Source organism: Saccoglossus kowalevskii, chromosome 6 (genome assembly GCF_978046115.1).
Source record: "Saccoglossus kowalevskii chromosome 6, keSacKowa6.1, whole genome shotgun sequence".
Taxonomy (NCBI): domain Eukaryota; kingdom Metazoa; phylum Hemichordata; class Enteropneusta; family Harrimaniidae; genus Saccoglossus; species Saccoglossus kowalevskii.
In genome coordinates, this window is record NC_140646.1 from 14432248 (window position 1) to 14445232 (window position 12985).

General features: G+C 38.7%; 2 protein-coding genes across 2 annotated transcripts; both read left to right on the forward strand.

The window, feature by feature from the left end:
- Nucleotides 1-6815: 6815 nt before the first annotated feature.
- On the forward strand, nucleotides 6816-9111 carry LOC146741806 (uncharacterized). The gene is made up of 3 exons (XM_085500579.1): nucleotides 6816-6888; nucleotides 7212-7364; nucleotides 8801-9111. Exons 1-3 carry the CDS (start codon nucleotides 6816-6818, stop codon nucleotides 9109-9111), a joined length of 537 nt encoding a protein of 178 aa, XP_085356705.1.
- A 703-nt stretch (nucleotides 9112-9814) lies between these two features.
- On the forward strand, nucleotides 9815-11872 carry LOC144363080 (equilibrative nucleobase transporter 1-like). The gene is made up of 4 exons (XM_085500746.1): nucleotides 9815-9989; nucleotides 10788-10861; nucleotides 10963-11086; nucleotides 11594-11872. The coding sequence occupies exons 1-4, from the start codon at nucleotides 9876-9878 to the stop codon at nucleotides 11717-11719; spliced, it is 438 nt and encodes a 145-aa protein (XP_085356872.1). The 5' UTR covers nucleotides 9815-9875; the 3' UTR covers nucleotides 11720-11872.
- The last annotated feature ends 1113 nt before the right edge of the window (nucleotides 11873-12985 follow it).

Consider the following 12985-nt stretch of genomic DNA (forward strand, 5'->3'; position numbering starts at 1 on the left):
TGGGTCACTGCGCCGATGGTGTAACTTCCGGATTACTTACGTAGGAAAATGCGTTGATACAAAAGACTGGACGTGGTCTATGGTTACGTGTTCATTACGATTTGCATGGGTTCGTTATGATCTTCTGCAAGAGTTCATGATTTAATTTAACTATTTATACAGGTCGCCGTGACTGACCTAGCCGGGGAGAGTCAACTTATGCACTGGTTACTGTCAGCTTACTCTAGCATTATGAAGCCTGAACCCGTGGAATGTTGCAGGCACGTGCGTTCGTCGATCAAGGGTGTAATTACAGTATTTCTGGCCTTCATAGAATGTTGTCTTTTCAGCGGTGTGGTGTACGGATGGGCGTCGTTGGTGGTTGTATACAAGGCAGAGGGGTTCTTCGCGAATTTGTGTCACAGCGAATCTATAAACCCGCCCAGCATACAAGAAAAATTGTACAACTCCACGAATGGAACGTCAGGCGATTATACCGGTTGTGTTGAGCAAGACAAACAACTCAATTTAATATGGACAGTGACTTCGTCGATATTACTGATATGGTGCTTTCCGGCTGGAATATTGTATGATTGTATTTCTTTATGGAAACTACGTTTAGGATCAAGGTAACGATTCTTTCAAATATACTCTGTGAGATGAGGAACCTACGATTCTTAGATATAAATGGCGGGATTCCGTTAATTTGGGATTCCCATTAATGTTACCTGTGGTGTTTGGATTGCTTTTTGAGGGGTCAACCAATTGAAATCACGTCGGTGGCTGGAAAAGTGTAACCAAAGCATTTTTTATGGTGTCTTGAATGAACATTTTTATTTTCGTTGAATGTATCACTTTAACCAGCAATTCCTTGCATGCATTTTTTTTTCAACAAATCTTCCAGCCACCCTATGATTTCAAATGGTCAACCCCTAACCACATGGGGTGATATTGCATCGTCATTGCGACGAACACCAATATTCCTACGTATCATTACATACCTACCGAGGTAGCGCATATATTGACAGCTATGCTGGTGACCTGTTTCTGGTCACTCAAATTTTCACTTCCGGGATCCATGTTTTTTTTTTCTCCATGTTTTGATAACTTGCATTGATTCATTTTTGTTACACCTGTTTGTGTCTGCATTTGCCCACTGTGAAAGTCTGTTTTAAAGGGCGGTGACCGCCGCGCAGCGCGTGTTCGGATCTCATTTCAACAAACGATGTATTTACACGCGTTGTGTACGTCGCTGTGAGTCCCATATCGAACAGGACGCGACGCGGTCGGTTTTGCTGGTTCGAGCTGTAGGGCTCCAATTAAATGCTGTCGTGTGAACTGAGCAAATATTTAGTTATTTTGTTTCTCTGTAAAATAAGATGCACTGTCAAACCCGTTCATTAGTCCATAATCATTACTCGTATAGGGATTTCTACAGAGTATATAACAATACACATGGGACAAAGTACATTCACATACACACATAGGTCAATGTTTAAAGTGATATACAAATTAATGTTGTACACGAGATGAAAATGAACAGTCTCGTAGCATTCACAGATGAAAACTAATGTACAAAAGAATGATATATATGTATGTACCTCAATGTCCCGATCAAAATGTAGTATCAGGTAAATGCCAAAAGGATGGGAATATCCTGCCCTACCTTTAGCAACCGCCACATATCAACCGGGGTAGTCAATTCATAAAATGACCTTTTATATAAGGCAAATGATGTCCCTGAAAATTTAGACTTAGCATCTTGGAAGGCAGGAGTCTATGAACTTTTCCAATCCCAAATTAAAACAAATAAAAATGTCATTGTAACTCGAAGATATCATTGAACACATTTATTTATTTATTTATTTATTTATTTATTTATTTATTTATTTATTTATTTATTTATTTATTTATTTATTTATTTATTTATTTATTTATTTATTTATTTATTTATTTATTTATTTATTTATTTATTTATTTCAGTATAATCTTCATTGTGTCTGTATTGATGCTCGTATTTATCACAAAAGGTACGTATTACTTGTTCTTTATTCAAGAAAGAAAGATATCACTGTCGTGTTTTTATGAACTCACTGTTTAAAGGAAAGACATTATATAAAACTCATTGTAAATCAGTGTCTTTAAAATAGAACGTTCAGCGATACACAAACGGAACGGAACACAACATGACAGAAAATTGTTATCATCCCTATCCGATAGAAAACAGCTGAATCTACAGAGCTTGGCTGCAAAGAGCGATGATCTGTGTTGTTCAAGCTACAAGTACGGGCTAAGATATAACTAAGCGCTCGTAGCACTGGAAAACGCTAAGTACGGATTAAATCTCGCCCGATTTAAAGACCCGGTCTAAATCCGATAGAAAACAGCTGAATCTACAGAGCTTGGCTGCAAAGAGCGATGATCTGTGTTGTTCAAGCTACAAGTACGGGCTAAGATATAACTAAGCGCTCGTAGCACTGGAAAACGCTAAGTACGGATTAAATCTCGCCCGATTTAAAGACCCGGTCTAAATCCTTAGCATGATCTAACCATGGGGCCTCCATAGTCTAACAAAGTTAGACTGGCAAAGTCGGGACTTCCTTAATTGTTTAAGTCCTTTCGTGTTTGCGGACGAAATCTTGACTGGACGCATCTGCAGGCATGAGGTTAACACATTTCTTCCCTATAGTTCTAGAAGATAATCGAAGTGTTGCACACCAAATGCTCCCAACTTCATTTCTCATCCGTTCCGTACAGCATTGTTTGGAAAACATTTCTTTTGATATATTTTCTATTTTCTTCCCGCAATGCTAAATTCAATGGGCATTGGTATCGTATGTGTTAGTTCTCCAAAATAATAAGATGGAAACACCATATGGTTTGGGTGGTGAATGTGAATTTATTGGAAATAATGTGACAATAGTCTTTGAAAATCGTAGAACACAAAACTAGAACGGTAATCTATTATCATATGAAGACACTTCATAATCGTATCACCCGGCTGCTTAATATCACATTGTCACATATGCACTTCGTTTCAGACCACTTTGTGCCACACTAACACTGCCCACCTGATACCATAAAGTAATTTTGTACCACAGTCAGCTGAAGTAGAAGCGATAATACATGCCACTAATTTACCAATATTTACTAAAATAGGGTCGACACCTAATCAAATAGAAAAAGTGTTTTCAGATTCCAACAAATCAGAGAACAAATGCCAAACTTCAACAATAAAGAGATTCATTGATTTTACCTTTAACCACAACCGTTTTACACATTCAACTCTTAGGAAATGCTGATTCCAGCAAACAAACTTCCTGTTTGTGAGATCCAAGTGTCTAGAAATTTATCCAAGCTGGGGACTCACTATCAGGAACAACAACAAGATCGTAAATCTCTATAAAAGAATTACGCAAATGTTACATTGATTTAACATGTCAAATAATTGGACACAGATCATATACATGTAGGATGCGAATTGAATCAAATCAAATCACTTAATTACTCATTGTATTACCTCCGTTGTGAAGGTCATTGGGAAGTAATGTATCCGTATGTCTTTTTGTCTGTCCGTGCACGAATTCCATTCCACTGGTATATAATGCAGGCACTGACAAAACGGAACAATTAATAACAATTATACATTAGTTATACCAGTTGAGTACTAATGCATTATTTTCATTTCATTATTGTAGAAACACCGTATTTATTGATACCTGCTATCAGCCTGGCTTCTTTATCTGGAGTTGAAATGATTTTCACTATATTTGAGGTCAGTATTTTTACTTGAACTACGAATCCACTTTCTTCAAACCACTATCACACTTGCACGATTTATCCAATTCTATAGCATATTAATCCTCTGACGGGCTTTCTTATTTCAGTTGAAATGTATATAGCGAACAGTCATAAACCTAAGAACCTGTGTTCTTATCACAAATTCATGAATGGAGTTGTATATTTCTAAGTCAACCTTCAATTTATCTATCTATTGCTGAATCAATCTCCAGTCTAGCCATCTATTGCTGAGTCAACCTCCAGTTTAGCCATCTATTGCTGAGTCAACCTCCAGTCTAGCCTTCCATTGCTGAGTCAGCCTCCAGTTTAGCCATCTATTGCTGAGTCAGCCTCCAGTCTAGCCATCCATTGCTGAGTCAGCCTCCAGTCTAGCCATCCATTGCTGAGTCAGCCTCCAGTCTAGCCATCCATTGCTGAGTCAGCCTCTAGTTTAGCCATATATTGCTGAGTCAACCTCCAGTCTAGCCATCCATTGCTGAATCAACCTCCAGTCTAGCCTTCTATTTCTGAGTCAGCCTCCAGTTTAGCCATCTATTGCTGAGTCAACCTCCAGTTTAGGCATCTATTGCTGAGTCAACCTCCAGTCTAGCCATCTATTGCTGAGTCAACCTCCAGTTTAGCCATATATTGCTAAGTAAACCTGCAGTATAGCTATCCATGTCTCAGCAAATCTCCAGATTATCCATCGCTCTGTCACCCCCAGTGTAGACACCTATAGCTGAGTAACTACAAGACAATAGTCATCATTGCTCAGTAAACCCTTTGCTTTCATTTCTCAGTTAACCTTCAATTTAACCACACAGTGTTACCCCTCAGACCAATTAACCACTACCATCAGTTAACCGCCAGCACCCAGACTAGCCATCCACCACACAATCACCACCCAGACTAGTCAACCACCCGAAGAGACATAATTCAGACTAGGCAGCCACCACCCAGACTAGTCCATCACAACACAACCGCCATCTAGACTAGTCAACAACCACACAGGCTAGTCAGCCACCACACAGGCACCATCTAGACTAGTCAACCACCATACAACTGCCATCTAGACTAGTCAGCCACCACACAGCCACCATCTGGACTAGTCAACAACCACACAACCGCCATCCAGTCTAGTCAACCACCACACAGGCAAGGCAACCACAACACTGTCACCACCCAGACAAGTCAACCACCACGCAGATTACTCAACCACCCCCAGAGGCACATCCAGACTAGTCAGCCACCACCCAGACTACTCAACCACCTCTCAATCCACATTAGTCAATCACCACACTATCACCACACAGACTAGTCAACCACCACCCAGACTACTCAACCACCTCTCAATCCACATTAGTCAATCGCCACACTGTCACCACCCAGACTCGTCAACCACCTCTCAGTCAACCACATTAGTCAATCACCACACTATCACCATCCAGACTCGTCACCCACCTCTCAGTCAACCACATTAGTCAATCACCACACAACCGCCATCCAGACTAGTCAACCACCACACAATCGCCATCCAGACTAGTCAACCACCACACAACCGCCATCTAGACTAGACAACCACCACACAACCGCCATCCAGACTAGTCAACCACCACACACTCGCCATCCAGACCAGTCAAGCACCACACAACCGCCATCCAGACTAGTCAACCACCACACAACCGCCATCCAGACTAGTCAACCACCACACAACCGCCATCCAGACTAGTCAACAACCACACAGTCTAGTCAACCACCAAACAACCGCCATCCAGACTAGTCAACCACCACACAGGCTAGTCAACCACCACACAGCCACCTTCCACACTAGTCAACCACCACACAACCGCCATCCGGACTAGTCAACCATCACACAGGCTAGACAACCACCACACAGCCATCATCTAGACTAGTCAACAACACAACCCAGACTACTCAACCACCTCTAAATCCACATTAGTCAATCACCACACTGTCACCACCCAGACTACTCAACTTTCTCTCAGTCAACCACATTAGTCAATCACCATACAACCGCCTTCCAGACTAGTCAACCACCACACAGGCTAGTCAACCACCACACAGCCACCACCCAGACTACCACACAACCGCCATCCAGTCAAGTCAACCACCACACTACCACCACCCAGACTAGTCAACCACCACACAACTGCCATCCAGTCAAATCAACCACCACACAGGCTAGTCAACCACTACACAGCCACCATCCAAACTAGTCAACAACACAACCCAGACTACTCAACTACCTCTCAATCCACATTAGTCAATCACCACACTGTCACCACCCAGACTCGTCAACCAGTTCTCAGTCAACCACATTAGTCAATCACCACACTGTCACCACCCAGACTAGTCAACCACCACACAACTGCCATCCAGACTAGTCAAAAACACAACCCAGACTACTCAACCACCTCTCAGCCAACCGCATTAGTCAATCACCACACAACTGTCATCCAGACTAGTCAACCAGCACACAGGCTAGTCAACCACCACACAGCCACCATCTATACTAGTCAACAACACAACCCAGACTACTCAACCACCTCTCAATCCACATTAGTCAATCACCACACTGTCACCACCCAGACTCGTCAACCACCTCTCAGTCAACCACATTAGTCAATCACCACACTGTCACCACCCAGACTAGTCAACCACCACACAACTGCCATCCAGACTAGTCAACCACAACACAACCGCCACTAGACTATTCAACCACCACACAACCACCATCCACACGTCTAATATGCGCACATACAACAACCAACACCAATCCAACAATCAAGGTAGCCAGTCACCACAATTCAACCATTCATTCAACACTCAATTTAACCACCCACTGTTCATTCGTCATCCACCCTTAATTTAGCAAGGCATCACACTGTCAACATTTGTTATTGCCACCCACATACACATACGTACACCAATACTCATATTAAATTTAGCCAGGCTTCACACTGGCAACATCACGTTTTAACAAACAACTATATTTGTTTTAATCACTTTTCACAGCTTGCTAATGTTTATCCTAAATGGAAACATACGATTATATCACTATTTATAAGCGGATATACCATATCACAGATAGTATGTGTCATTATTCAGGTATGTCAAGTATATTACATATATATGTAGTATGTCTCACAATAAATAACCACATGGACAAGATTACAGATGACACACCAGAAGCTGTGGGAAATAATACAGGTATTACAACTATATGCAAACGATACACGTGTTAAACTTTCCAACAGATAGTATTATCAAGTGTAATTATTAATTCAGTATTATGTTGCAATGCTTGTGTAAACAATTACAACATGCCAAGTACAAGTTTTAATGAATTATAGTGTTTCCAAACATTCGAATTTTTCAGCATCTCTATGCCCTAGGAGCTCCCGTAAAAATGATTTTTGTTGGCTACCTAGGGATTACGGGAATTATGCTTTTCAACACAGCGTTTGTTATTCCAAAACATAAATGTAATAAAACGACAAGAAAAAGACTTTCCATATATCCTGATGTCACTGATGCGTCAGTTCAAAGACTAGCGACATTTACAAATTTACCAGACATTGAAGGTTAGCATTTATGTATTCAATTATATGTGTTTGGTTACACAAGACTTTGTTGTGTTGTCCACAAAATGTTAATGGAACATTATAATAAGGCTGAATAAGTGTATGTGTGTTATAAACCGATAATTGTCCCAACCACACCATTCAATAACGGTTAACGGACGGTGATCGTCGCGCCATGCATGTGCGAGTTATAGGTCTCATATATAAGATGTCGATTTAACTGTTGGCGCACACCAACGAGTACAAACTGAGAGTTTTCCAAACGTTAATTGGAATATTTTTTGGTGACTCGAAGGTATAGAAGAAGTAGAAAAACGCACTTCATTGTGAGAAAATCAATGTATCAACAAAAATGTCGCACATGCGCGGCGCCACGACTACCGCCCTTTAATCTGTCGAATATCTGTCACCATATCATTCAGTACACCAAACCAGTCACTGTATCTTTCAGTACACCCAACTAGACATTGTATCCTTCAGTACACCAAACTAGACACCATATAATTCAGTACACCCAACAATTTCACTAAATTAAGAAAACATCCCTTCAATCTACACAACTACATTTCCACACAATATTCCTTCAGTCCATCCAACTAGAATAAATACCCTCACAGTTCAGCGAAATAGACACATTTTTTTCAGACTACCCAACTAGACACCATATCCCTCAGTACACCCAACTAGACACCATATCATTCAGACCACCCAACTAGACACAATATCCTTCAGTACACCAAACGTGACACCATATTCACCAGTACAACTAACTAGACACTATGTAATTCAGACCACCCAACTAGACACCATATCATTCAGTACACCTAACGTGACACCATATCCTCCAGTACAACCAACTAGACACCATATAATTCATTACACCAACTAGACACCATATCATTCAGACCACCCAACTAGACACAATATCCTTCAGTACACCAAACGTGACACCATATCCTCCAGTGCAACCAACTAGACACCATATCATTCAGACCACCCAACTAGACACAATATCTTTCAGTACACCCAACTAGACACCATATCTTTCAGTATACCCAACTAGACACAATATCCTTCAGTACACCCAACTAGACACCACATCTTTCAGTACACCCAACTAGACACCATATCTTTCAGTATACCCAACTAGACACAATATCCTTCAGTACACCCAACTAGACACCATATCTTTCAGTACACCCAACTAGACACCATATCTTTCAGTATACCCAACTAGACACCATATAATTCAGTACACCCAACTAAACACCATATCTTTCAGTACACCCAACTAGACACCATATCCTTCAGTATAACTATCTGGAAACCTGTACAACTTCTATTTCTACTTACATTCATTGTTAATGTGGTGATCATATGAGATACCCTTAACATGATATTAAACATTTTTATAAAACCGTTTCATTTTATTTCAGAAAAACTACGGGTACCACAGAAGTACGAATGGTTACAGAGTACTGAATTGTACCCTGTAAAAAGTGATACATACTCCTCAACATCAAAAACACAATCATTTCGCAAGACCATCGCATCATGTGAATGGATGTGGCATACAATATGGCTTACAGTACTGTCTATCCGATACACATATCTCATAGGAACGCTTAATCCGTTTTTGTTTTATATTGCCGTTGATGGACAAAAACAAGGTATGCAACAAACGAATAATTTATCTGTTATTATTATTATTGAAGGTTATACTAGATCATTCGTAATGTTAAACTGATTTAGATATTTATTTATGAACCAGTAATAAAAAGGGGTTCTTACATAAAAGTAATATAAATTAAAAAAATATACGACATTGTGAAAAAGAAGAAACAACAAAAGTCAGTAGCCAAAATGTGGCACACATAGGCATGTGACAGAGACTGACATGGCCACTCATTCTACATTAGCAGAAATATTAGATAATACAAAGTTGATTTAGTGTGGTTGAAATATGGATGACTAATTGGCATACAGTATAATGATAATTAAGGCACATTGCAGTCACAGCAGGTAAATGTAATGTAAATGGCCATAAGATATCCACACAGCAACGTATATATGAGGTTATTCCCAAAATACACGGCACAACAATGCTATACTCATGCTCAAATTTAATAAGAATCGTCGCTGAATAGGGAACTAAATAATTGCTTACTGTCTCAACCAACAAGTCGCAACAAAACTGTGACATTTTTTTGAAACCCCGTCAAGGTCTGTCAAAGCTCAAACAAAATATATTGACATTTATGTAAGAGATCGATTGGATTGCAGTCAGAGCATTAGGTAATAACTACATTTTTTTATCATAACCAGTAATATATTGTACCTGCCACGTAATTTAATAACATGATTTGATTTATTTACTCTTGTTATGATAACATTTTCAGTATACATGACATGTAACATTTCTTTTTTTTCCTTATAGTTGCGATGCTGACATATTTACTGGGGTTACTACAATTGGCGATATTTGTAATAGCTCCATTACCAGGACTTATTATGGATTCAAAATCCGATTCTCAGCTTTTTCAAGCAATTATTGCAACAACAATTCCTATAGTAGCATTAGTGTGTATGTCTCTCTTTGTACTGGTGCATATCCCAGAAATCCAGGTAAATACCCAATATCTAAGATGTCCAACTACTTTTATAATGTTCTTGTGTTCTCAGTTAAATCACACAAAAGTGAGCCCTCGTTTTACACATGGTAATCAAGACGATAATTATATTACAAATGTGATTACACATTGCATCAGTATGACGTATATGTCGTATGAAAAAAGGACGACGTGTAGATTGTTATAGTAACATGCTGAGTTTGAAGTATATCTGAATCACTGATCAAATTCTTATCCTTTTTCACTGTTCATATCTTATTTGCTGCCATCTTCAATAACCAAAACAACAAATTTAATCTAAATATTGACAAGAGCTTTATAGATTCTCTGGTGGCTATTTTAAAACGCATCCTGAATATAGAATTTATTTGTATGCGTGCATTCTGTAGTGGCTATTTTGAATGGTGTTCGACATATATAATTTAGTTTTAGGCATCTGCTGGTGGTTATTTTAAAAAAGAATTCTAATAATGGATTTTAATGGTATGCAATTATATTAAAAGAATTTTCATTATAGGCGTTGAAGAATGTCAATCATAAACATAAAAGCTAATTTTGGTAATGTTCATGTTTATTGCAGAGTTGCCATATAGTATACTAATAAACAATTTTAAAAAAAGTATGTGTATCAGCACTTCTCAGCATTCATTATTAATTATTCAAAACATATGCAAAATAGTGACTGAATGAAATATATAATAGTATATTTTCACAGCATAAGAACAGAATCTCTTTTTATTTAATCAAACACCCCCCAAAAATAGTCGTAGTTATCATATCTTCTTACCAACAGATATTTTCCTTCTTATGTTTCATCATTGGTAGAGTATTTGTAAGCTGTGTTCATGGTAGCATGATTACTTTATTGTGAGTATGTGTAGATTTCTTGTTTTGTACAGTAGTTTGTTTTATTGCTCGATCGTTTGGTGTAGTAGTATAATTTTGAGTTTCTGTTGTTTTTTTATCAGATTCCCACCCGAATATTATGGTCGGTTATTTGGTCTTGGTCACCTCATTGCTGGAATATGTTCTTTGTTGAATTACCCTTTGTTCAATTTAACTCAGATGCTACCAGATAGAAACCCAATTTACGTGAGTATAGAACACTACTTGGTTACTTTCATACAGAGAAGTTATTCCTTTTGTTATGCATTATTTGTTCATGAGGAAAAAGCCATTATAACACCTTTCCCTGAATCGCACTGCTCTTAAGCGATGAAGCATTCTTCTGACATAAAAACGTTGCATATTATAAGTGATGTCATTGAAATAGACAACTCTGTTGCGTAGGGTCGTACATCAAATTCGTCGTATAGCAAATCTTATTGACGACCAACCACAGATGAACTATTTACGTCACAGTAGCTTGTTGTCACTAGAGGGCGCCTCTAGAAATGTTGTAATGGAATTTTGTTGTATGTGTTTGCTGTTCATACCAAATTTGTTGAAGGCCATTCTTGCCTAAATATGAGAAAAGAAAAGACACATGTCATTTCACAGTGCGATGTGAATGAGATAGGAGAACATGGGGCTTTAGAGTTTATCTGACATACAGAACAGCACCAATTCATTGATTCATTATTTTTTTCTGATCTGTAGGTGGACTGTATATTATTATTGTTGGTTTTGATATCGCATGGATATCCTATTCTGCTGTGGAGAAAAATGAAAATCCAATGTAAAGAAGAATTCAGTCAACGATTCAGGAAATTCGATGACACGTAATCAACTTCACTGCTTGTGTGATGAGTTATTTTGTCACTATTAAATAATGTCAATATTGCCATGAGAAACAGATTGTCACCTGGTAATCATTAAACTTTTTGTCGATGAATGTATCAAGGTAAATGCTTGTTGAAAATAAACAGAAAAAAATTATGTTGATGGTAATAGACTCGATGGCTGATCTCTACCTTGTCGGACAATGACACTGATTTATCTGTCATGCATAGATATTCGGATGTCGTGCACAAGAAAGCGTCGTTATCAGCAATACAAGAAGTTTTGAACGTTGGTACTTTTTGCAGTTGAGCCACAAATCGTGAAATAGGTTTTGAAGCTATCCTGTCGGCAATAAGTGTCCCGGGGTGAGTGGTTCGTGCTAAACCATAAACACTAGTCTTTCTATATGTATAATTATAATATTGTACGTTGTTTGTGTTGTCCAAGACTCAGCTTGTGAATTTCCATATAGTCATTGTGGGGGCGTGTTTGCCAAAGGCCATTTTTGCTGATTGGGGGAGGGGTACAGTTAGTGGGGTTGAATGGTTGGCGTGTCTGCCTGTAGTTGCAAGACGCTTTGCCATGTGTGCGTGTGTGTGGGGGGGGGGGGGTTGTTTGGTGTGTTTGCTGGGGGGTGAGTTGAAATATCGTGCTGCCTTTAATTTCTATTGCCTGTAATTATTTCAATTGCTGTAATCACACAAGTACTACTTCCAAGATCCAGTGAAAGTTTTTCTGCGGATCATAATAAAAGAGAATGTAAATGTAATATATTATAACTCAGTAGATGTACAAAATGTACACGTCTTCTGTGAGATGAAAAATATGGAGATACCAGTACTATTTTAACATTGATAAAAAGAACAATCTTAGACATAATACCAACATAATTCATTGAATGCATATAATAAATCAGTTGACAGAAATCGAATGATTTTGCTAAATCAAGTGAACCTTTTCCTTTCAGTATACACATAACTTTCAATTATAGCCATTAACATTGATCGTATATATTTAGGGGTGGAGTGGTACAAATGATATATGTGCCGTGTGCGTCCGTGTATGAGTTTATGCAATGAATTTATAGTGAAATACGTGCTGCGAGTAAAGGTTGCTTCTGTACAGGTCAAATGGACATTTTCTTTTTTTGAAATCTATGACTAAAGCCAACCAGTCATGCGAGCAATGCAGAGTACAATACAACGTCCTGTTACAGAGCCCAACAATGAGTTGCAATTAGCTTCATGTCTGGTATGTCCTCCTGTAGTC